Source organism: Drosophila miranda, chromosome 4 (genome assembly GCF_003369915.1).
Source record: "Drosophila miranda strain MSH22 chromosome 4, D.miranda_PacBio2.1, whole genome shotgun sequence".
In the NCBI taxonomy this organism is placed as follows: domain Eukaryota; kingdom Metazoa; phylum Arthropoda; class Insecta; order Diptera; family Drosophilidae; genus Drosophila; species Drosophila miranda.
The window spans coordinates 6,794,710-6,819,819 of NC_046677.1; the positions used below are offsets into that span (position 1 = coordinate 6,794,710).

General features: G+C 44.1%; 3 protein-coding genes and 2 long non-coding RNA genes across 9 annotated transcripts in view; 4 read left to right on the forward strand and 1 right to left on the reverse strand.

Annotated features, from left to right (window-relative positions):
* LOC108162207 (disintegrin and metalloproteinase domain-containing protein 10) overlaps positions 1-12,648 on the forward strand; it is a 123,346-nt gene extending 110,698 nt beyond the window's left edge. For 2 of the 4 annotated variants that reach the window (XM_017296818.2, XM_017296819.2), the window contains exons 6-12: positions 5,127-5,602; positions 7,201-7,347; positions 7,655-7,815; positions 7,872-8,106; positions 8,168-9,214; positions 9,290-9,848; positions 10,033-10,490. In XM_017296818.2, the coding sequence (XP_017152307.1) occupies positions 5,127-5,602; positions 7,201-7,347; positions 7,655-7,815; positions 7,872-8,106; positions 8,168-9,214; positions 9,290-9,848; positions 10,033-10,289 (2,882 nt within the window). In that variant the 3' untranslated portion in view covers positions 10,290-10,490. Of the gene's footprint in view, positions 1-5,126; positions 5,603-7,200; positions 7,348-7,654; positions 7,816-7,871; positions 8,107-8,167; positions 9,215-9,289; positions 9,849-10,032; positions 10,491-11,250 lie in introns of those variants that run through there. The other 2 variants (XM_017296820.2, XM_017296821.2) reach the window with 2 other exon arrangements.
* A 1,071-nt stretch (positions 12,649-13,719) lies between these two features.
* Positions 13,720-16,554, reverse strand: LOC108163928 (ras suppressor protein 1). Its single transcript, XM_017299461.2, has 4 exons — positions 16,164-16,554; positions 15,297-15,448; positions 14,048-14,669; positions 13,720-13,986 (listed from the first exon to the last, which is right to left on the reverse strand). Exons 2-4 carry the CDS (start codon positions 15,430-15,432, stop codon positions 13,896-13,898), a joined length of 849 nt encoding a protein of 282 aa, XP_017154950.1. The 5' UTR covers positions 15,433-15,448; positions 16,164-16,554; the 3' UTR covers positions 13,720-13,895.
* An 820-nt stretch (positions 16,555-17,374) lies between these two features.
* LOC108161493 (ficolin-1-A-like) lies at positions 17,375-18,833 on the forward strand. 2 transcript variants are annotated; one of them, XM_017295767.2, is made up of 3 exons: positions 17,375-17,523; positions 17,585-18,495; positions 18,578-18,833. In XM_017295767.2, the coding sequence occupies exons 1-3, from the start codon at positions 17,416-17,418 to the stop codon at positions 18,717-18,719; spliced, it is 1,161 nt and encodes a 386-aa protein (XP_017151256.2). In that variant the 5' UTR covers positions 17,375-17,415; the 3' UTR covers positions 18,720-18,833. The 2 variants fall into 2 exon arrangements, with proteins under 2 accessions (XP_017151256.2, XP_017151257.2); XM_017295768.2 differs by having other exon boundaries at positions 17,377-17,517; positions 18,578-18,832.
* A 417-nt stretch (positions 18,834-19,250) lies between these two features.
* On the forward strand, positions 19,251-20,321 carry LOC108161658. The gene is made up of 3 exons (XR_001775494.2): positions 19,251-19,377; positions 19,442-20,001; positions 20,067-20,321. It is a non-coding gene; the product is annotated as an uncharacterized LOC108161658 (long non-coding RNA).
* Positions 20,322-23,001: 2,680 nt separating this feature from the next.
* Positions 23,002-24,338, forward strand: LOC108161667. Its single transcript, XR_001775499.2, has 3 exons — positions 23,002-23,215; positions 23,772-23,920; positions 24,012-24,338. It is a non-coding gene; the product is annotated as an uncharacterized LOC108161667 (long non-coding RNA).
* The last annotated feature ends 772 nt before the right edge of the window (positions 24,339-25,110 follow it).

The window sequence follows — 25,110 nt, forward strand, 5'->3', positions numbered from 1 at the left end:
ATTTGTAAGGAGCAGTTACCTTTTTTCTTAGTTTAGTTTAATTCCAACTTTATAGACTGTTCTCTCTCGAAAAATTACCAATCGAAATGCAGTTCCTTAGTCAAGTTTCTTCCCCAAATTGGAATTATTTTTGATTGATTTTAGATCGATTTATATGTCTATTTTATGTACAATACAATCCGCTACTAACGAATGTTAATCCTAATCCTAATCCCATTTTTATTCGTTTTCCCAAAAAATGTAGAAAAGAGTATGCCACATTTGGTTGCAACTCTGTGCGGAAGCTGTTGTTGCCTCAAATATTTGGTGTTCCCCATTCAGTTATATTTTTCTTTCCTCTGCTTTCTCCGCCGTTTCTTTTCTTTCGTTTTTTTAAAGCGCCGAAATTGTATAAAGCGTCTGTTATGGCCTTTGGGGCTCTGATTCAGTTTTTGGAAGGACGGGTTGGGGATTTTTCTTTTTGTGTGGCTGGGTGTGTGTGTGTGTGTGTATTTATGGCGTCTTTCGCCCTCAATTTCATTTGCAATTGAATTTGGGATTATTTTTCATTTTTGCTTGCGTACTCCCCCGCCCCCGCCCCCTCGCCCGCCCCCGCCCCACACATACACAGCAAAGGCCACAAGTGGCCTGAATGGGTCTGTGTCCGTAATTGGGAGAGTTTGAGGGGGAGGAGACGGGATCGTATCCGACAGAGAGAGGAAGTCAAGGAAAAGAGGGAGAAAGCCGCTTGCATGTCTGAATGTCGTTTGTCTCTGACTCAAAACTGAAGCTGAAGCCTTGTCCTGGTCTTGGTTTTTTTTTTTGGGTTCGGAATCTGGTTCTGCTTCTAGTTCGCTTCCTCCTTCTGTGAACGTGGAACGACAGCGACAAAACCTAAGCTGCCCTGAGCCTGTCCTGCCCTGAGTCCTGGCCTGTCCTGCCCTGAGTCCTGGCCTGGCCTGGCAACGGAAGTTGTAAAATTCATAAGTCGAGCGAACGCGCGCGTGGCTTTTGTGCAATTGGAGCAACAAGAAGAGGGACGAGAGTCGAGGGCCCAAAAGTGAAAACAAAATCCAAAAAAGAAAATCCATAAAAAAGTAGAAGAAAATCTTGAACAGAACTCCAGTAAAAAGATAACACCAAAGTGCACTTTAATCTTTGTGTGTGGGAAATCTCAACGAAGCGCTGGGCGGGTCGGGTCTGGTCTGGTCTGGGCTGGGCTGGGCTGGGGCGATGCTGCAGTCAAAGCTAAAGCGAAATATGATTGAAGTGTCGTCACGTTGGGGGCGGGGGTTGGGCAGGGGCTGGGGGCGTGGATGTGGATGTGGCGAAAGGAATGTGTGACAGCAAATGAAGCCAGTGTCGACGAGCAGGAGAGGAGACTGTCACGAGAAATTGTCGAGCACGAAGCACAAGTGGAAGTGGAAGTAGAAGTAGAAGTGGAGGGGGCAGCGGCAGGGGCAGGGGTCACAAAGCAAAAAGCACCCGTTGAGTGGCATGGTTTGTAGCTGGAGAAATTGGAAAAATTGGAATGTGTTGGCGGGAGAAGCGCGAGACTCCATGGCGATGGCGATGGCGATGGCGACTCAACAGCTGTTGATTGAAATAGCAAATGGGGGATGCGGATGGGGATGGGGATGGAGTGTACACCGAGATAACTTCAAATACAGAAATGTCCAGGGGGTGGGTAGCCGAGGACCATCAGAGGAGTGTCTGTCAAAAGGAGGCAAGCAGCACAGCATAAAGACCAAAAATCAGACAACATCTTGGGGTAGGCGACATCAGATAACGATTGAATGCAACCCCCCGCTCACACACACACACACACACACTCCCACCAGATACACACACACACTCAGCAGTAGTGGGGGGGACAACAACAATAAAGCTGCCCCCGAAGGAGGAAAAGAAAAGTAAAGTAAAAGGCGATGCAACAAAATGAAATAAAAACGGGTCATTGGAGTAAGAAGCGGGGCATGCAACAAAACAGAAAGAGAAGAAAGAAATGAAGAGCGAGCGGGAGGGAAGAGTGGGAGGGGGGGGGGGGGAGTGGGAATGCCAGGCAGGGTACTCTCTCAAGGGGTTGCCTTTGAAATGCAAATTGCAAGCTACCGCGGGTGGGGGGGTCCATGGGGTATGTGGGGGTGGCCTGGGGGACTGCCTGAACATTTACGGAAGCTGCTGTGCTGTGCTCTGCCACGCTGCGGCGTTCTTGGTTTCTCGAGTGTTATGTATTTAGTGGCTCCGGCTTTGACTGCCGGCCGACTCCTTCAGGAGCCCCAGCCGCAGCCTCAGCCTCAGCTGCACCTGCACTTGCACCCGTTGCCAGGACCTGCACAGAATTTTGGCATAGGTCGTGTTTCCATTCATTTTCTCGCTGAAGTATGGCAACGCCGCCAAATGCTTGGTAATAAAGACAAACAGGGCACAAATGAAAAGCGCCAGCGCGAAGCCGCAGCCGAAGAAGAATAAGTAAATGCATAATGGTAATGGCAACAGCAACAGCAAAAGCAAGAGCAACACTCCCTAGAATTTCCCCAACTTTCCGTCGCCTCCTGCTTGCCCCCCCCTGCCCGCTCGCTTGACACAATAGTAGCATCAGCCAAATAAAAATTTATAGCTCCACTGAAAGCTGCATCGCTGCCACTGGGAGCTGACTGGACGGTTCTCTTTGGTCTCTCCTCTGTTTTCTGTGTTCTCTGTTCCCTTGTCGCGGTCCTGGGTCCTGGTGCCTGGTTCCTGGCCCTGTTCGTGTGGTCTGGCGCCGGGAAGAATATCCTTAGTGTGCCAGACCCAAGCCAAGAGCGTGCCAAACAGAGGAAACCCTGTTGCCTTGTTATGACTCTTAACGATTCGGGTCTGGCTCACTGGCTCCCTCCCTGGCTGGCTCTCTGGCTGAGTGGGTGCTTCTTGGAGGGCTGGAGGAGGAGAGGAGAGGAGGTGTTTAAGTAGCAGCCAAATGAGTAGCATGAATAATGTTTAATGAAAAGTGCACAGCATTTTCAATGGTCTCCTTCTAGGATTAAAATTGCCCGCAGTCGGGAATATGTACTTCCATGGTGGAAAGTTCTTCCAAATGATAACTGAAATTATATGTTACATATGTATATGTATTCTTATACTATAGTTACGGTTAAAGAAGAACAAATTGGACTATGTCTTACACATATTTCTGTATTTATTGAAGGGGAAATCATGGAAAAGTGGATGGACTTTAAAAATGTCCGAAAGTGATCGATTGAATATTTAATTTTCTCCTTCTTAAGTTAATCTGCTCGTTAGTCTATCAAATTCGTTGCCCACCTGATCCATCATCGTTTGCAAATGTGTTTGTGATATTAGAGAATTATCTAGGATGTATCCCGACTATGTTTACCACCTGTCTGATCATTCCTTCGACTACTAGCCTGCACTCTGGGTTCTGATAAATTAGTATCTATCCCCACAGGAAAAGGATATCCAAAAGAAAGAAGCGTTGCCTTAAATTGGTTCAAAACGAATTTTGGGAATGTGGCAATTTTATTATAAAACAGCTTCAAATGATGTTTCGTAATGGCCTGAAGATTATGTGCGGAATTAAAATAAATCACGATAATTGCAATGAAGAGTATACATATGTCAGGAGTGGACAGCAGGACTGCTCTTCTTTTTCATCCTGCATATCCTGTTGCGTTAAGAGCAGTGATCCAAACTGAACTCTCTCTTTCTCTACCTGCTTCTTTTATCTCCTGCCATACTCACTGGCTCCTATTGCTCTCTCTCAGCAATTCCTTTTTGATCTTCCTTCCATCTATCTCTCTCTCGCAGACATCCACACTACCGCGCCACTCCCTCTCAGGCCATGCTCTCAGCAAACACGAATGGAAAGAGTAACGGACTACTCTACTGCGTAGTTTCCGTCTCTGCCATTGATCCTCTTTTCTGCTTCTCTACTTCTACTATAATTTCTGCTCAGCGACTACAGTCCCGAACTAGTACACGTGTGGCGCGTCATGCAGCAGCGCCCCTCGGTCGGTTGCCTGGGATTCGCGCGTAATAGGCTTCGGCTTGGTGTCGCTTCGGGCTACTTAATGGTGCTGTCAATGGAAAAGATTTCAACTTTCTTTCAGAATGCCCCCAAAACTGTGCTACAGTCTCCGCAATCTATTTACTATCCGCTTAAATCTATAAAACTAAATGATATTCCATCCCTCCCTGTCCCGGCAAATGGTTGAAAAATATCCACGCACATCGCTTAAGTTTTAATTCATTTTCTCGCTTTGGTTGAAAGTTCGTTTCAGTGCCCCAGAATCGGTGGCACTCTCGTAACTCAGAATATTATGCTGGAAATGAATGTAAATTGTCGCGACCATAAAACTCTCTCTCTCTGTCTCTCTCGCTCTGAGCTTTTAAAAATGTGCACCTCCCCACCCCTGGCCCTGCCATCCTTTTTCCGCATGCATTTCCCCACCCTTGCCCCTGCCCCTCCCCTGGGGGCTGGACGATTGCGGTGTATGGGATAAAACGCGAGGGAATCGCGTGCAAAAGGCGTCGTCCGATTGTGGACCAACTGCAGCGGGAATACTAGCACCGACGCCACCACCGCCACCGCTCGTTGGCGACTGTGTCCTTAAACAATAAAACAATAAATTTTCATTACCGGCTCGGGGCTATTAACTGTTTCCGCTGGCCAAGACAATGCCTGGCGCCGAGTGTGCGGGCGGGGCGATCCTGCAAAGCAGTAAACACATTTGTTGATACACATTTAAAGTGCAGCCGGACAGAGAGTGCAACACTTTTTCCAGAATTTCCTTTTGACTTTAGTGGTTTTTTTCTCCATTAATTCAAACATTTGACTTTGGCGTTTGCATTAAAATTTCTCGCATTTCCATTGCTCTCCTGCTGGCTCCTGCTGGCTCCTGGCTCCTGCTGGCTCCTGTCTCCTGTGTGTGTATTCGCTTTAATTACATTTCTGTGGTTTTTGCATTTCGGTGCGAGTCATAAATAATTTTTGCCAGCATTCTTCTAGAGGCTGCCCTCCCTCGGACTGCATCGGAAAAATTAACATTCTCCCCTTAACCGTTTTTAGCCAACCCTTGAGAGGGTTTTCCTGCTGCTTTTTCTACTGTGTTTTCATCCTCGTCTTTCTTTTGTTCTACTCGGCACAGGTCACGTGGGCGGCTGCGGCATCACGGATGAGGTCTCACAATGGATGGAGAATATACAGAATTCAGCTGTCGAAGAGCTGCCGGAGCCCATGTCAAAGGACTACCAAAAGCTCCACCGGAAGCAGCTGCACAAAAAGTCCGCTCCACAGCAGCAGCAGCAACAGCATCCACCGAAGAAATACATGAGCGGCGAGGACGATTTCAAATTCCCCCACCAGAAGTACTCGAAGGAGGCCAACTTTGCCGACGGTGCATTCTACGATCCGTCCACTGGACGCCGCCTGGGCTCATCCGCCAATGTGGGCGACTGGCACGAGTTTGTCCACGAGCGGGTGCGTCGGGCCAGCGACGGCGGGTCCGGCTCTTCCGGCGGCTCGGGACCGGCCAGAGGTCGCGAGGACAACAAGAATACCTGCTCGCTCTACATACAAACGGATCCATTGATTTGGCGCCACATACGCGAGGGTATCGCCGACGTAAGTCCCTGAAATTATGTATATCTATCGGGGATCCGAGGCGGGGAATGTGGCATGGGAAATCCATGAATTTTGCAATTTTCCCCGGCACATAAAACAAAAACAGCCCTGGGGGAGTGGGTGGGCACGTACTTGAGCAGCTAGACAGCCAGACATTTCCCAATTCCCATTTTGCTAGATATGAATAAACAGAAATTGACGGATGCCCTTCTCCGAGCTGAGGATTTTTCCTTTGAAACCCACGCACATCGCCTAATCGAAAATCAATAAATCTGGGTGGCAGGAGATGATTCAAAGGAAATAATTAGAATTAATTCAAAAATAGAAGTTTCGAAATTTTTAGAAAATATAATTGAAATTTGTTTGTGCTTCGAAAACTGTCTTGAGGGCTTTAGGATTCTAGGCTTTGAATGGAAATGGAAATCCATATATTATACCCGCCGTAATACCCGTAGATCTTTTTATGCCGCTTCTAGTAAACCAGCATTCCTTCAAGGACTTCCTTTCTCTCTTTCTTTCCCTGGCTCTAAGCAAATCTATTCCCCAGATGCTCCCTCGGAGCACATTTCGTACATTTCTCACCTATTTACCCAACGAATTTTTACGCTCTATAAACCCCCGTAAACCCTTTCCATGAGTGTTGCCTACTTTTGCGGCATCTGCAGAGCAATCATCCAATCAGCTGCTGACCTGCTTCGGATTATACGAGTGTATAGCGTATGCAATCAACCGTTATAGCCCGCTGTAGCCCTCTGTCTCTCTTTGGCTACCCCTGCCCCTCGCCCTCGCCCTCTCGGGCAATTCTTTCGCCGCACTTTTATGTTTACGCTCATTTTTTCGCATTGTTCGCGGCGAGAAGGATGTCGACGTCAACATCCTCGTCACCAGAATGCTGCTCAGCCTTAGCCGAGCAGCCCTTTCCCCGCCCCCCTCTCTCCCTCTCTTTTTTACTCTCTTTCGTGTGTTTATTTGCCATGAGCTTTGCATAATTCGCGCATTTGTTTCGCTCTCCCTGTCGCTCTCCCTGCCGCTCTCCCTGTCGCTCTCCCTGTCGCTCTTTCCCGCTCTTTGTTTTTGTCTTTGGCGCCCCACGGCATTTTGATTTTTGAGCCAGAAAAAATCCATTTTTGTTTCTCGCATAAAACCTTATAAACTTCAGCAGAAATATTCGACGAGTTTAGCTGAATTTGCATTTTTATACAAATATATTTGAAGAGTGTTTGTTTGGCGATGGAGGGAGCATGGGGCGTGCGGCATGCGGCATGGGTGCGGATTGGATGAGCCTCTCGATGAAAGGGGAGTGGGGTTAAGGCCTTTTGTTTGTCTGTCTCGTACGTTTATCCCGCTGGGAGGATGCCGTCTGTTTACACAGATGTCAAGCGCATTTCCGCTAACCATCGCATTGCGGTTTTGAGATTTTTATTACAACCAAACGCGACAAAGTCGACTCCGTTGGATCCGTTCCTCCGTACGTTTAACGTTTTACGTTTTACGTTAATTAAATCTGCCTACCTTTTTCTCACACTGATGCCCTTTTTCTCTCTATCTCCATCTCTTTCTGTTTCCATGTCTCTTTCTCTTTCTGATTATGTCAACAGCATGATCGCGGTCGAAAGTATGAGGTGGATGTGAAAACGCGCGAGGAAATCACATCGCTGATTGCACATCATGTGACGGCCGTTAATTACATTTACCGCAACACAAAGTTCGACGGACGGACCGAGCATCGGAACATACGCTTTGAGGTGAGTCCCACACACACACGCATCACAGCACACAGCCAGGCGCGTAAGGACACGGCCACTGACACTGACGACACACAGCTGGCAAACAATGAGATAAGAACAAAGCGGGTCCTGCCACAAACTACTCCGGACCGCACACCGGCCACCGGCCAGTGGACCTGCCTGCCTGCCCACAGCAGTGGTTAAATAATGAGCGGACAGGCGTGAATATTAAAGCATATTCTGATCGAAATATTCCCCAGGACAGAGATCAACTGAGATCAGATAGTAGTTACTTGATTAACACTTGAAATTCCCTATCTACTAGGTTCAACGCATCAAAATCGATGATGATTCTGCCTGTCGCAACTCCTACAATGGGCCCCACAATGCCTTCTGCAACGAGCACATGGATGTGTCGAACTTTTTGAATCTACATTCGCTGGAGGATCACTCGGACTTCTGCCTGGCCTATGTGTTCACCTACAGGTGAGTAGAGCAGAGACTCCTTACTGATGGACTTATTTAAACCATTCAATTTGCAGAGACTTCACTGGCGGCACTTTGGGCCTGGCGTGGGTGGCCAGCGCCTCAGGAGCCTCTGGCGGCATCTGCGAGAAGTACAAGACCTACACGGAGACGGTGGGAGGACAGTACCAGAGCACCAAGCGATCCCTGAACACGGGCATCATCACGTTCGTCAACTACAACAGCCGGGTGCCGCCCAAAGTATCCCAACTGACGTTGGCCCACGAGATTGGGCATAATTTTGGATCACCTGTAAGTACAGGAGTACGGGAGCACTTTCATCCCCAACTGATGTACATCCTCCATTCCACAGCACGACTACCCGCAGGAGTGCCGGCCCGGCGGTCTCAATGGCAACTTCATCATGTTCGCCAGCGCCACCTCTGGGGACCGGCCGAACAACTCCAAGTTCTCGCCCTGCTCGATTCGGAATATATCCAATGTGCTGGATGTACTGGTGGGCAACACGAAGCGGGACTGCTTCAAGGCCTCGGAGGGCGCCTTCTGCGGCAACAAGATCGTGGAGTCGGGCGAGGAGTGCGACTGCGGCTTCAACGAGGAGGAGTGCAAGGACAAGTGCTGCTATCCGCGTCTGATCAGCGAGTACGACCAGTCGCTCAACTCCAGTGCCAAGGGCTGCACCCGTCGCGCCAAGACGGAGTGCTCGCCCTCGCAGGGTCCCTGCTGTCTGGCCAACTCCTGCACCTTCGTGCCGACGCGGTACCACCAGAAGTGCAAGGAGGAGACCGAGTGCAGCTGGTCGAGCACCTGCAACGGGACGACGGCCGAGTGTCCAGAGCCCCGGCACCGGGATGACAAGACCATGTGCAACAATGGCACCGCCCTGTGCATCCGAGGGGAGTGCAGTGGCTCGCCCTGCCTGCTCTGGAACATGACCAAGTGCTTCCTCACCTCGTTCACGACGCCGCACGCGGACAAGCGAAAGCTGTGCGACCTGGCCTGCCAGGACGGCAACGACACCTCCACCTGCCGCAGCACCAGCGAGTTTGCCGAGAAGTACAACATCCAGAAGGGCGGAATCAGCCTCCAGCCCGGCTCGCCCTGCGACAACTTCCAGGGCTACTGCGATGTCTTTCTCAAGTGCCGCGCCGTCGATGCGGACGGCCCGTTGGTGCGGCTGAAGAATCTCCTGCTGAATCGCGAGACCCTCCAGACGGTGGCCGAATGGGTCACCGAGAACTGGTACTTGGTGGTGCTAATGGGCGTGGCCTTCATTGTGGTCATGGGCGCGTTCATCAAGTGCTGTGCCGTGCACACGCCCAGCTCCAATCCTAAGAAACGGCGGGCTCGTCGCATCAGTGAAACACTGAGGGCCCCCATGAACACGCTGCGAAGAATGGTGAGTGGTCTGAAGGGATTTTATGCTGTTTGTTGTTTGTTTCACTTATTCATCCGTACATCATTCAAACCTTAGCAACGGCATCAGCATCAGCGTGGAGCCGGACCACGCAGCATCCCACCGCCGGCCCACGAGGCCCAGCACTATCCCAGAGGAGGTGATGGGCGCGGCGGAGGCGGTGGTGGTCGCCACGGAGGCTCGCGATCGCATCACCAGGCGCATCCGCATGACTGGGATCGCCATCAGGGCGGTCATTCCATAGTGCCGCTGCCCACAGGCGGTGGTCATGTCAGTCGCAGCTCCGCCGCGAATCAGGCGAGACGCAGCGATGGACGCGGCACCCGCTCCACGAGCAGCGGACGGCCGCTGGGCCCCGTCGCAGGAGCAGCAGCAGCAGCAGCGGTTGGCGGAGCCGGAGGCAGCCGGGCACATGGCGGGTATGGAGCTGAGCAGGCGATACCGGGTTCCATCGGTGGTGGTGTGCAGGCGGCCATTAGCAGCGGCGGTGTGGTGGCGCGGGCCCAGCTGCCGCTGCCATTGCCGCCGGCCAATGCACTGCAGCAGCAGCAACAACAACAACAACAGCAAGCACTCTCACCGCAACAGCCACAGCCAGCGTTCTATGCGCCGAAAGGTGCGTGTCCCCCCAAAGAGAGCCCAGAGATCCTGTAGATTCCTGTAGAGACGTAGAGTCCACCCAGCCCCCCATCCTTTATCTCTCTCTAGCTCTCTCGCTCTCTTTACCCCGTTCTTCCACCAAATTTAATTTGTCGTTTTTCTTTTCGTTTGCGAAACGCTACGCTGAAATTCCACCACAGAATTACCACCACGCAATAAGTCCCGCTCATCACGTACCAACAACACCACCACCACAACCACCACATCCACCTCGGCAGCGTCAGCGTCAGCCGGCACAGGGGCGGGTGCGGGGGCGGGAGCGGGAGCGGCCAGTAGTGGCAAGAGCAGTAAGGGCAGCAAGAGTGCCAAAGCCAAAGACACAAAGCATCACAGCGGAAGTCGCAGCAGCAGCAAAGAGAAGGCCGCCAAGCCAGTGCGCCGCAATATCGTTTACTAGCGCGGCAAGAGCGGAGCGGAGCGGAACACACGATCCCACGGCCATACCATACCCTGAAGACATACATACTTTAAAACGTTGAAAGACAGATCAGATTCCGAACACGAACCCAACGAACGCCCGCCCGTGCGCCTTCTTAAACCGCCCCCCCCCCCCAGGCATCGATCCATGAGCTGTTGCTTCCCCACCACCAAAACAAAAACACGATAAACCATAAATGAAACAAATTTTGACAGAAGCAATTGGTATGACATTTGTGTTTTTTTCCCCCCGCCCAAAATTTATTACTCCCCGCCGCCCTTTCCCACTAATTGTTTTGCTGTTCGTTCGCCTGTCCCAACCTCCTGGCATGCTCCCACCTCGCGGATACCCTCCGATATTTGTAGTGTTGCGTTTTCCGATTATTGTGTTTGATTACTTTATTGTATTGTTGTTGTTTTGTTATTGCATGTGCATTTGCATAAACCAGTTATAATTTAAGCCTTTCCTACTAAACATATTCATAAGGATTTGGGTTTAATATTTCACGATTAAATGTGGCAAGGATTACCCTTATTTATGTACCCAAACCAGTCGTGGATATCTCAGATTCAATTCCTTTAAATTAACATCTTTTAAGGTCCAATCAGGACTCGATTTTTCCTATCCTTGCATAAGTCCAAAGACTGACAAAGCTTTACTTACAGAGACACATGATATTTCAAAATTATTTATTTATTTCAACTATTTCAAACAAGCTTTTTTACTGGCGATCTGCCAATCGTCCGAACTAACAAAATTTACCATTCCAATATCTGATTAAAATACTAGAGTATTAAGAACCCCAAAAGCCTTCTTATTATTCTTTTCTAACAATCAAAATCTATCAAATTCTCACTAAAACAACTAATAAATATTGTCGGAGATAAGCAAAAAACATAAAATCTGGAAGATAAGTAACATATGATCCTTTTTCTCGTAGCCGTCGCCCCGCCACTGCTACAAGTAAGCTTTAGTCGGCCGACATCGCTGCACGAACAGCAGCAGCAGCAACATCAGCAGCAACATCAGCAGCAGCAGCAGCAGCAGCTGGAGCAGGAGCAGCAACTGGAGACACAGCAGCAGCAACAGGCGTATGCCGATGCCTATACGGCCTTGGGACGTGGTCAGTACGAGTCGACGGCACGGACGCCCAACAACAGCAAAGTTTGACAGCCAAAAGCGGCAACGGAGCGGCACAAAAAGCCAAAGGCAAAGCGGCTAAAGCAGCAGCGACAGCAAATGCAACCAACACAGCCACAGCCACAAAAGCAACAAAAGCAAATACAACAGAAATCAAATGAACTCAAATTAAATGTAAATGTAATTTTTATGCTAATTATTTTTATTTAAACGAAAGTTTTTTTGCGAGGGGTAAAACGCAGCAGCAAGAACAAAAACAAAGACACAAATTTCATACGACAACAGAGAAAAGAAAAGCTAAAAATTAACGATATTTTTTATGAAACTAAATGAAATTAAAATCAAATGAAATGAAATGCGTAAAGGCAACAAGAGAATTATGATTAATATAAATAATTCGAAAAGGCAACAGGCATAATATACATAAATACATACATATATACATATAAAAGCTATGCCCGTGTACATATTTACTGTGCGTACATAAATATGTATTTACAAAGCAGCAACCGCAACACACAAAACGTATGGGAAAAAAAAAACAAAAACATTTAACTGTGCGAAGAAGAAAAAACATTATATATAACTGTCGGACAAACCTCGAAAGACAAGTCAAGAATACAAAATTAATTACACATTCAAAAAGCGCGAAAATGTGTGTTTGTACAAAAAAAAAAAATAAAAACTCAAATAAAATAAACATGAAAAACTGTGCGAATTAATTAAGCGTCATTCACAAGAAGAGCGGAAACAGCAAAGCATTTAAATTGTATTTAACTGTAACGAAGGCTAACAGTTTAATTAAAGCCGTCAAAATTGCATTTGTAAACTAGCAAAGAACCACGAAAATCTAAAACCACAAAAAGAATGGATTCCAAGGGAGAGTTTCTAATTTGTTGTTCTGTATGAAATGTTTTAATGTTCTTTTAATGTCGCTTTGGTTTTAATTCGATCCATCCTCTCTTTGAGCGAAACAACTAACTTTTATATATCACATATTTTGATTATCTTAGGTACAATTTTCTATTGTCAGTTTTGATTAGTATTAGGTTAAAAGCTTTATGTTTTAGCAAGCTGGTAGCGAGCCCGCCACTGATTATGTTTAATGTTATCTGACATGTATATGACGATATGTATGTATCTCCCCAAATCTAAATCTAAATATAAATCTGAATAGAAATGTATTTTTATGTACGTATTTCGGAAGTCGTGTACATTTACTCGTATGTGACTCGTTTTAGTACTCGTATCTTAGGTTACTAGTTTATGTTTTTTGTTTTTGTCTGAGTTTCGAATTGCATGCTCAATGTTTAACAACGACACTGCCCGGAGTCTCGCACGGGTACTACTCGAAGCCGACGGATCAAAGATATTGTAACAAAATCAATGGAATGCCTGTGTTCATTTCAATCACAGTTTCGAATTCCAACTGTTTGATCAGTTTTCAAAAGTATTGTTTAGTTCTTAAAGTGTATCTTAAACTACTCGTAATATACACTGCAGACATTTTTAATATTTCAAATCTTGAGTTTCTGTGTTAGCCCCATCTTCGATTCCTGCAAAACATTGCGAGTACACAAACAGCAACTTCAAACTCTTGTAAATAAGCTCTATGAAATATATATAAATATGAATAAAAAATAAGTAAGCGAATAAATTAAAAACGAATTGCATATACATAAACCGCAAAGTAAGTTCACAAATTAAATTAAATCAATTGATATATGGAATATGTATTCAATAAATTTAACAATTAAAAATGCAAAGAAACAAATGCAACTCGAAGCAAGCAGATGCTTTTGGTTTTTTTCTCAAACAACATAACAGACAAAGAACAAAAACAAAAAACATTTAACTATTAATTTAATTAAAATAAATAAAGAATTAATTAATTGACTTTAAGTAAACTAATTAATTATGATTATGAAAAAAGGCAAAGGAAACTTCTACAAAACAAAAGAATGAATGAATATGAGAAATGATAATAAAACACAAGAAAAAACTACTATTTTATAAAATAAAACCATGTGTATATAATTACGAATATGATAATTTTAGAGTCGTTTTAATGGAAGAAAAGCCAAAAGACACAAGAAATATTTTATGGATGCCAGATATTCAAATTTTTTGATGGAACCTATAAACCTATTGGTATACCATCTTTGATTTTCGTCACACAGCATGAACTGCTTGTCATATGTCTGTTAAAGGAACAATCGTTAGAGATATCTAACGAGTTCGCCCGCATTAAGGATACACAGTTTAAAAATACACTTTTAAATCATTTTTAATATTAGTTAGCAAAATGTTGAATGCACTGTAGGTCAATAGGTTACAAATACTTAATAATTAGTATACAAAAAACGGTTTTGGTTAACGACGAAAGAGACGAACACAATTAAGTTAAAGGACTCTGCTGGCCGAAGCCATTTGGGGCTGCACCAACTATGCGCGTATTCGAGAGGCCTTCTTGCTCTTGTCGGCCTTCGGTGGAGGTGGTCCACTGCGTCCGGCCTGCATGTGGCGATTGTAGATGCTGTGGAGATGGCAGATGATTATAATATATAAACAGTAGATACTTCATGATTTTCACTTACATTTTGTAGGTCTCTGTTTTGAGGTAATCAATCACGTGACTGATGCCCAAAAGATACTGCTCGGCAATCGGATTCACCCAGGGATTCTCCTCCATTTTCATCACCGACTTGTTGCTCAACAGATCCAGCTGAGCCACCTCGGGCGGAAGGACCTGCAACCTATTGTTTTGGATATGCAGCTCCCGCAGACGCGCCAAATCCCCAATCTCCCGGGGTAGCTCCAAAAGGTCGTTGTCCCGCAGGCCAAGTATCTGCAGATTCTTCAGTTGGCCCAGCTCCTTGGGTATATACTCAAAGTCGTTGTCGCCCAGATACAGGGCGCGCAGCGTCTCCATGCCAAAGAAGTTGCCGGGTAGCACTTGCTCGCTCAGATTGTTGTAGGACAAATCGAGGACCTCCAGCACGGGAAAGGCGCCGAAACCACGCGGCAGGTTCACCAGTCGATTAATGGACACATTCAGGATGCGCAGCTTTGGCATGGACGATAGCGAAACCGGGAGCTCGGCTAGCTGGTTGTTCGAGAGGTTCAGGATCTCCAAATTCAGCAGATTCGCGATTCCCGGATTGATTACACTGATTTTATTGTGCGACAGCGTGAGTCGGGTGATATTGGACATGTTGACTGAAAGAAGAAACAGACGAAATTTAGGACAAATTTATGAATTGGGTTTTGTTTACAATTTTAAAATCTAAAATATCCCAAAAACCACAGCAGCGGTAAATTTCCTACTTGGTACTATACGGAACAGCTGTTCGCACGCCACAAGTGGATTGATGCGAAGTGCTAGAGCGAGACAAATATAGTTGCATGGGACATTTTCATGGCTGGTGGTAGCATTCTTTTAATTTAAACAAATAATGTGAAATGATTAATGGTGGCTTGCTTGCACATAGGGAGTGCCTTATTTGCACACCAAAAACTAACTTCCAAAACTATTTTTCTTGAAACTCCGTTTCTGCTGGGCGGTTTTCTCTTCAGATTCTGTATACAATGGAATGCCTTTTTTCGCGCTGGCGTCATCGCAGAAAATAAATGGAAATAATAATTTATGCAATATTCTGTAGCTATTTTCATTGTGATACTCTCAATGCAGGCATTTGCAGAGACAAAAGGACGAAAATTAAGAAGTATCACTGATTTATTCTTGGCAGCTGTTGGGCGAGGCTGAATTGTGCGTGGGTGGGAATTTCTTGTGACTTGTTTTTGCCTGTATAAAACTCTATTTAAGCAGTAAAACAATATACTTACACAGTCCGGGCAGCTCCTCGAAGGAGGTGAGACCCTTCTCCACCAGATCCAGTTCCCGGTTTTGTGTTTCCCGGGCTTCATCCAAAACTTTCTTCGCTTTCGACATCTTCGCGTTTACTGGTAGACATTGACTCATTTTGTTGTTGCTCCAGCTGTGGTTTAGAAATATACCAAAATATACCGTAAATATACTGACGAATTATTCAAGTTCCATCATAGATATTCCTCGTTTTTGATATTCCGTCGAATGTTACTGGCTAGATAGAACTTTCAGCCCTGCCCACATAATTGTATCCAATTAATGTATCAATTTTCTACTCTACTGGCTTATTTTAAATATTTGCTTTTATTGGGTCTTGCCTAAAAAAAGGTTTGAAAAGGGACAGAGAGGATATCCCAACACAAAATAGAGTGCAAGTCGTACCATCGAACTTGAGCGCCAGATAAAAATTTGTTGTTTGAAAGTGAATGAGCAACAAGGACTTAAATGCAATCCATTGGAATAACTGATGCACGAAAGTACGATTCGAGAGAGCGAGTATTCAAAAAACCTTCGTATGGAAGTTTTTATACCCTTTGTTCTTAAATACACCGCGTTTACTGGTAGACATTGACTCATTTTGTTGTTTTTCCTGCTGTTCTGTTTTCAGAAGAGATGCCAGACTGTTGGAAAAAGATAGAATTTTATGATGCCAGACCGTCGGAAATATATAACTAACAAGCTGGAGGAAAAGTTTTCTAAAATTAAAACTAAACTTAAACTTAACTTATTCCACAGAGCATATATAATTTACTTCCAGTCAAGTCCAGTTTTAACCAGTTATTAAACAGCATTAAAGTATTAAAATTCAAAGACTGATCACGTACCCAATGGCTCGCCAGTTGTTTACACGGAAGTGGTCTCGCAGCTCTGGTAACAGCAATTTTCGTTTGCATATGTTTTCCTGCAGTCAGTTTTCAGCAGTTTTCCATCACTTTGATACAAATTTCACTATTATTTAGGTCACTTTTGTAAACATAAATGCACTTGACCTAGTTTTTGATGAAAATGTGTGGGCTTACGCACAAAATATAGCTTTCACTTGCATTCACTTTTGCTCAAATATGTATGATTATATGATTTTCCCTATTGCAGACTGAGGCAGTGGCTTTATTCTAATGTGTTTCCCAGCGTGCTGTTCTAGAAATTTAATCACAAAAATAGCCAAGATGCAGAATGAGTTGTACGTCGCGTCGTGCGGCATGCGTCACCTTTCGTGCTGCGACCGTCTCGGGTAACTAAAGACTCGAAATCTCCCACAGCGTCAACAAGATCGATCGATGTGAATGTGAATGTGGATATGCTGGGAATGTGGTGTGGATATGCCTGGCCGTGTGTATAGTCTGTATAGTAGATCGGCTCTCTGGCATGGGCTGGTTTTGCCTTTTCTGATTGTCGCAACTGTCGATAAAAACAAAAGCAGCAAACCGACAGCCACTGCCGGCCCCAAACTTGATATGGTTGATGTTTGCTTTTGTTTTTTTTAAATATATATTTTGCACGCTATCCGAGGGAAGACCACTGCGATGGAAACCAGTTTGAGATCGTGAATTGAACAATTTTGTTAAATAGCTGGAAAGGAATTCCGAAGCTGATTGGTATTACTGCTAAAAACCAAGACTTTTGAAATTTTAATAATTCCTTTTTAATTGTAAACTTCTCTCGGCATCATTTGATTTCACAATTAGAGCAAGCAAAAGCCGACCTCTAGTTATTACTTGCATTTTATCCGCCCTACATAAAAGATAATTTAAAGGCTGTTACAGTTGCACATCCGATCCATATCAAATTAGGGAGCAAGAAGAAAGATGTCCAAGGAAATAATAAAATAAAATAAAAGATGTCGCTGATACCAATCTGAGCACAGAGGGAAAGCAAAACGTACGCTTTGGCAACTGTATTTACTTTGTAGAGGGTAAAGGGTATCGCAATAAATTTTTGCCCATACTTCTAGTATTTATTATTATCAGAATTTGTCTAAATATATAAATTTTGATTTATAAGAAGTCTTGAGCCACCCAACTTGCATTCAGTCTGATTCAAGTCTTTCAACGGGAATAGTCAATTCAATTAAAAGTTATGCAAATACAAATAGAAATATATTGGATTTTGATGCTTTTCTTCATGCAAGTAGAAGCAGACATTACTCTATCTACGGAAAATAGCTTCGAGAATAGTGCTGTGAGAGTTCAGTGCAATGAGAAATTGTAATTGAAATAAACTAATTAGTTGGGTATTCCGTTTCCAGCACTGTGAGATGACCCGCGATGAGGACGATGAGCGGTGTGGCGCCATTTGCTATCCTATTGTAAAGCCGTTACTCCGGTACGCTGCCCTATGCCAGGATAAGGATGCAGCGATTAACTACTTCAAGGACAAAATTAGAGAAAAAGATGATTACATTACCGAACTTCAAGCAAATACACAGATGGATGATCTCAAGGAACAGACAAATGCCAGGCTGAAGAGCTTAGATCAACAGCTGAAGGACAAGGATACTGAATTGCTTCTGAAGGCAAACGAAATGGTGAAAATGGCGAAAGAAATGAAGGACCAGGTCTCAAGAATGGAAATGCAGATTCAAGCTAGAGAAACTCAAATGAAATCTAATGATAAGTCAATCAGAGAACTAGTAGATCAAGTGAACTTTCTTAAACAAACATGGACAGCCAGCTGTCTCCCATTCACCAATTCCACTGACATCTATACCATAAGGTTGCCCGGCATAGGCTCATTTAATGTGCCCTGCAATTCCAGTGTTTCCGGATCTGGTTGGACTGTCATCCAGAGACGAGTCAACGGCAATGTGGACTTTAATCGGAACTGGAACGACTACAAACATGGGTTCGGAAACCTACGGGATAACTTCTTCCTGGGACTGGAAAAAATTCATCTAATGACCCTGGCCCAGCCTCACGAATTGTACATCCAACTTGGAAAGGGTAATGGAGCTACCAGCCATGCTTATTTCGATGATTTCAAAATTGGAAGAGAAGAGGAAGCCTACAAACTGAAATCGTTGGGAAGATATTCAGGAACAGCCGGAGATTCATTAACTTATCACCTGAACATGAAGTTTTCCACTTTGGACCGGAGTGAGAAATTGAACTGCGCGAAAACTCATGGAGGTGGTTGGTGGTTTTCTGATTGCGGTTATAGGTAATGTACTCATAATTTACCAAGATTTAACGCTATTAATTATAAAGAATTTATCATGTTAATTTTGTTCTTAACATTGCAGTTCCCTGAATGGCAAATATTATGAAGAAGGTAAAACAAGTGGAAGTCAGCTATTCGGCATTCATTGGGGTTCTTGGCAGCTCTATGACTACAGGATCTCGCTAACATATTCTCAAATGATGATAAGGCCAAAAACACTATAAAATGTATATTCGTTAAAGATTTTTAAAATTTGTTATCGAACCAAATTCAATTAATGAAAAAATGTGATGTTAACTATATAAAAATATATGAATAATAAAATATAGGTGGTATAAACGCAAAGGGGTGTCATTATATAGAGAAATATAGAGAAAGAGGGAGGGGTTGCGCAGCCCTGCCAAAATATGTACATATGTATAATAATAATAATCCGATCTGAACCAATTTAATATCTTCAAAATTGTGGACTATTTTATTTTCTTTAACTTCGGCTTGACGAGTTGCTTATCTCAGGAGATCTCGGGGATCAAGTTTCTTATAGTTAGACTAATAATTATGAGTAAGTGGGGAATGATGGATATGTCACTATATATAAAAATATAGTATATATTATTGCCCCTAGAGGGTATGCCAAAACCTCAAGATTTATTGACTATTAAATGCTATTGTGCAACCATAGAAAAATGTGTTAACTATTTGAGGGATTTTAAAAACATATTATTCACACTACTGCCAATGCATTTAAAGTGGTAGATGACTGGCTCTTAAAGAGTCTTTCAGTAGTCTCCAATGCGATGGTTCTCAAATGTATCCTTGTGGTAACTCTGATGCTGACTCTAGTAAATTGTGGCTACATTAAGTGGGACACCCCCGTTACAAGTAGAAGCTTAAGAATTTTCTGAGCTGGTATTATTACTGGAAATAATTTGTTTTCTTACTGCAGTTTGCCATGTGATTGGACGATGCCAAGAACCAGATGGAGAATATTGCCGTGGACGCCTACTCGAAGATAGAATATGTGGACCTGTAAATCGTTGCTGCCTACGTAAATATGAGCCAAAAAAAGATAAGAATCTCGTTCCTGATGTATAGGGTATATAAGATTTTAATCGTGATCTTGAAATAGGAACAAAACTGGAATAAATTTCTTATTTAGTTGACCCTACTTTCGAAACTCAACCGAGGTGAATTACTTCTGAAATTCATCAGCAATTGTTCACGGATCGGTTCAGCGTTCAGTCCCGCTTGAATTAATTTATGTTTAGATACGGCACCTGCATAACTTATTTGATTGGAAACGCGATGTAGTCTAATATTTTTAAGGTGAATTTCAATATTGAATTATTTCCGGCGATTATTTCCGAAGAGTCAGAGCTGTGGAAAGCTAGAAAATGTTGCTCAAATATTCTGTATATTTAGCCCTGACCTTTACATTGGTGTTTTCTAAAGAAACAAATTATCAACGTAATTATCGTGCCAAATTGGCCAGGGCAACGATATCGGGTAAGTTGCCAATAGAATAGACATCAAGGACGTACAGATGTGATAAAAGTGATTGAAACCCACAGGTCCTTGCCGTGTTGCAGATCCAGGAAAGTGTGTGAATATACACGGAAAATGCAATGGTAATAAGTATCAAGCTCCAGAATGTCAAATGCCATCAGTCTGTTGTGTCAGTTCCAGAAGCGTATTTAAGAAAATTGAGGGCTTAGATTCGAGCTATTTTGAATGATTCTGATGCTGATTCAATACAGATCCGCTATTGGTTCTTTCGTCTAAAATAAAATGCATAGAATCCCCTACAAAGGCGTACAGAAAGAACACTTGAATACGGAAAAGTTTTCTGACCTAACTCTGCTCTCCCTTCTGCTCGGAATGCGAGACGAATCTATCCCAGATTCGAGCTTAGAACACATCCAATATTATCTCTAGCCGTGCACTAGCTGCTTTGTCTATTTTCTGCACTATTAATTACTCAGTAGCAGCACTGCAGCACCCTCATGTGGCTGCATTCGCGGGGGCGTTTGTGCCCCACATTTTGGCTTCGGTATTAGTTTTCATTTCGCCCGTTGTCGAATCTGCAAAACAGAAAGTTTGTCTTATGCGCTTTCCGCTGCATAATTTGCGTGTTGCTCTCTCTCCTTTTTTTTTGTTTTGGTTTCTTTTTGCGAGATGGATTGGCCGGGTGGAACCGGTGGTTGGCTGGAGGTGGAATATGAGGCATTTGTTGCTTTGGCCCACACATTTCCGCCATATAAAATATGCAAAACAATGCAAAAACTCTAGCCTGGGCAGCAAAGCAACAACGAAATATAAACTTTCCCTGCTCTGGCCCAAAAATTAATTTTTGTTTCAGATGGCGCGCAGATTTTTCGGCTGCATTTTTGGCCGTGCTGCTAATGTTGTGGCAACAGCAGCGGGTATCGGGCAACGTCGACCGACCACCAACCAACGACCACTGTCCGTACTTTTTGTTTTAATTAACTTTTTTGTTTGTTGTTTTGTTGCCAAAGTTTTGCAGCGCTGTGCAAATTGTGCTAATTTTGAAATGGCGTGCAATGCAATGTTCGTACATACATGCATATATGTATGTAAAATTTTCATGCCTAGAAATTGCGACGGGAATCGCTGCGAGGATAATGATATATTGCGAGAAAACCGTTCGACAAAATTTCCATTCGATGTTGGCTTTTTAAGCAGCATCACTAACCCAAAAATTTCCACAGATTTTCCTTCCTTCTGTCTCCATAATTCATTTGGCCTTAAGTCGAGTGCTGGCCTATTCGCTGGCCATGTGAGATCCAATAGGAATATTTATTTGGGCTCGGCGACTTGATTGGCGTTATTGTAGCATAAATTATTCAGTGACGGGAATGCTTTGAATTGTATAATACCAATGCTGATTTAAGGCAATAAATTCGCATTATTTTTTGTAAAATAATTTGCGATCGATGTGATAAGGTAATCCAGCCTTATACAGGGAATAAAACGATCTGAATGGAAGTTAATTAATGGCGCTTAAAGCAACACAGTGACAGTGGGCATTGTCCTCACTAATTTGTGTCTGTTTTCCTGCCTCGACCACAGTCAGAAAGAGTTGTCCGTCCTTTAGGCTGATTGAATAGCTCCAAGTGGTCTCGAGCCGGATCCAGCCTAGTAGCTGGAAATATAAATGACTGCTTCCCTCTCGCAGCTGTCAACACATGGGAATGGGCGCATCCTTCTGTCCGGCACTTGGACGCTTACTTTATTTCTGGCAATTTTTCAATGCGCTTTGCTTCCCCAGGCCCAGGCCCAGGCACAGGCCCAGGCACAGGCCCAGGCCCAAGGCAATGGAACTGCCGTCAGCCGGCAGGCATCAAGCATCAGACACCCAGGACTCGGCACCAGGCTGTGGCAATCATTGGCAATGGCTGCTTTGTAGCTCCATTCAGGCTGCCTCGACCACAGGACGTGCTGTGCCTTTTGCTGTCTTGCACTTACTTATTCAGCCATCCTGCCATCTTTCCTCCTCCTGTCTCCCTTTGGCTGGGGGCTAAGGCTCAGTGCCGTTTGATTTACTTCAAACAATTGGCAACATCATACATCAACGCGTTTTTTGTTCTTGTTTTGGTTTTGTTGAGTAAATCTCTATGCAAACAATGCAGGAAGTTCTCAGTGGTTGTTAAATTTGTGCAGATTTTGCCTGCTCCCTAGATTTATGTTCGATTGGACTTTGTCAAAGTTTTGTCCGCTCGCCACCTTATTCTCGAGAGTCTCGACCAACACGCCATACAGGATGGAATATCTCGAAGGGCACCATAGGTATATGTGTGGGCTTCGATCAGACTGGTTCTCTCTGGACCTCTAGACCTCCAGTAGGGAGATAATTTTGTTCATGAAGCTTAAAGCGTGGGAATCCCCATTCAGCAGGCATCGCGGATGGGACTTATGAAATATGTACGCAGTAATGACACAACACATAAAACACAAACAGAAAATGAAATAAATGAATTTAATTGGCTCACGCGAAATACGGTAAAACTAATCCATTTTAATTAAGGTAAATAAAATGTAATTTTCAAAGTGATGGCGGTCAGGTCATAAGGGCACCGGGCACCAAAAGGGATTATGCAGTCGGCAAAAAGAGCGATAAAAAAGGTGAGTAAAATACAATACGGAACCGAAATCGAAACTGAAAACGAAACCGAACGAGCATAATTATTGGCAGACGGGGTAAAGTTAGATAAACGGATTTAAGTTGTGGATGCCGTGTGTGTGTTTCTGTGTCCTCTGTAAAATGCATAATTCATAATTATGCACATGGTAATGTGTGTAAATAAATAAAATTCCACATTAATTTGTTGACAATTATGAATTTATTAGCTGAACAAAGGCTTGTAGCCAAATCTGCACTGTAGCTTACAAAGCGATTAATTAGCGCTCGGCTGGCATTTGGACTGTCAACAAATATTTAACTACTCATTAGGCGCCCTCCAGCCAGAGCTCCAGTCAAGCCCGGAGCCAGCGCGGCATTACGTATACGCCGCGTATTACCGGTACTAGCACCTGCCCCTCATTAGAATTCAGTTTGTGTCCCGGTGTCTCGTCTCGTCTCAAGTTAACTCCAGCTTCAATGTTCCGCAACGTGTGCCGCAAACGCAAAAGCAACAGCAAAAAGAAACGCACACGGAAAATAAGAAAATTGTGTGTGCTGGGGAAAACTACTTGCTATTCAGTACGTTGAACTTCGTTTAGCCGGGCGAAATGTTTTAGAACTCGTTAGAGCGTCCATGGAGAGGACAGAGATTGAGATGGAGTCCTGACAGGCTGCTGTGCCGCCTCATCAATGCACTCGGTCCCCTGACTAGCCGCAAGCTATTGAATATCACCGCGTAATCTATTTAGCATCAACTGTTGCGTTGCTGAGCTGCCAGATGAAAATCGACAAGATGACAGAGCGCTAGCTCCAGTAATTATTTGCCAGCCCTGATAACGACTGAAATGGTATCCCATTTGGCTCTCACATCATGCCGCAAGCTGATCGGCAGTTTGACTACATGTATACGTTTACCCTTTCCTATCAGCGATTCAGAATCCGCTGCTCAATTGCATCAGTGTCTGGGCAAAATGGAGACATAGACTCAGACAATAACATTACATCTCTGTCCAGATGCCGGGCTGTCTGGCACCCAAAAACAAAAGTACTCCCCTGTCGAAATCAAAGTATTGATAAATTATGTGTTCGTTTCTGCTCTGACGGCTGACTCTGGTCACTTTTGCTCATTTTTCAGGCAATGGATGCTGCGATGGAAACGAAAGGAAGACCGTAAAAAATTTTTTCAAATGGGGACAATGACTACGGTTACCTGTTGTCAGACTTTTCCAGCACAGACAGAGACAGAGGAAAAGACGGACAGAGAGGAGGAAGAGGGAGGCACAGGTACGCTTTGTCCTTCTGTTGATTTGACAAGCTCATTTGACAGCTACTACATGTTAGATATATGTTCTCACTTAATATTTGTCACGTCCAGCAAAAGGAAAAGTTTTGACAGGAAAACGACAAAACGATGCCAAATTATTGGACAATTAATAAACACTGCAAAAGGAATTCAACTAATGTACGAGCAATTACAACAATCAATCCAATTAACGTAACACAAAGGGAATCGCTCAGCCCGGTGGTCGGAGCGGAGCAGACAATAGAAAACCACGAAAGCAATCCAATCCTCTCAGTCGGTCGGTCGGACGATGATGATGAATGATGCATTTCCTTTTGATTTTTCCTATCCTTTCCTTTCACTTTGTTTTATTTTTGTAATGGCTGCAAAGCGAACGAAAAGGGAAGGAATAAAAACTATAAGCCATCAGAACTGCTTGAATTTTATTGACGAAATTGATAAAGTGGCTGTAGCAAAATCGAAAAGAATTGTAAATGCAAGGCGATCGATCGATGGACCAAAAAGGGTAAGGGCTGACTGAGGAAGGACAGGGACTGGGGCTGGAGCTGGGGCTGGGCAATCAACGAGCACAAGTACAAGGATTTTGGGATTTATTTTCGACATTTTACCTTCCCCCGTTTCGACTTGTGTTTTGCATGCATAAAAATGTGAGAAAATGCGCTTGACTGTGGACAGGGGAGAGCGCCCAATGCTGCCTGTTACTGCAGTTTCATATTGAAAATCGACTTTAATTTCTCTAAAGAATAAACCAGAGAAAGTTTGAGAACGACTTTAGATGATTTATTTCAAATATAGAATGATTTTGCCTATATAAAAATACAAAGTGCGTTTGGAGACAAGAACATGTCGAACAAAATTTAATTAGCTTCATCACCTGATAATTCGGGATAAAAGAAGCCTTTGAACCTACAAAATCTCTAACAGAATTTCCTTCAGAGAAAATTTGACCACAGAACCCCATACTCGAAGAAAAGGGAGAATTCAAAAATCAAAAATCAAACAGAAACATTGCTTGTCAAGCTTAGGACTTGAGAATGGGATTTGGGACTATCTGCTGGAACCCAAGCGGTTCACAATGGAAGCAGAAATAATCGCATATCAAACATTTAAACAGATTTACTCGCAAAAGAAAACTGCACACCACTGTGTGTGTGGAGTATAGAGTATAGAG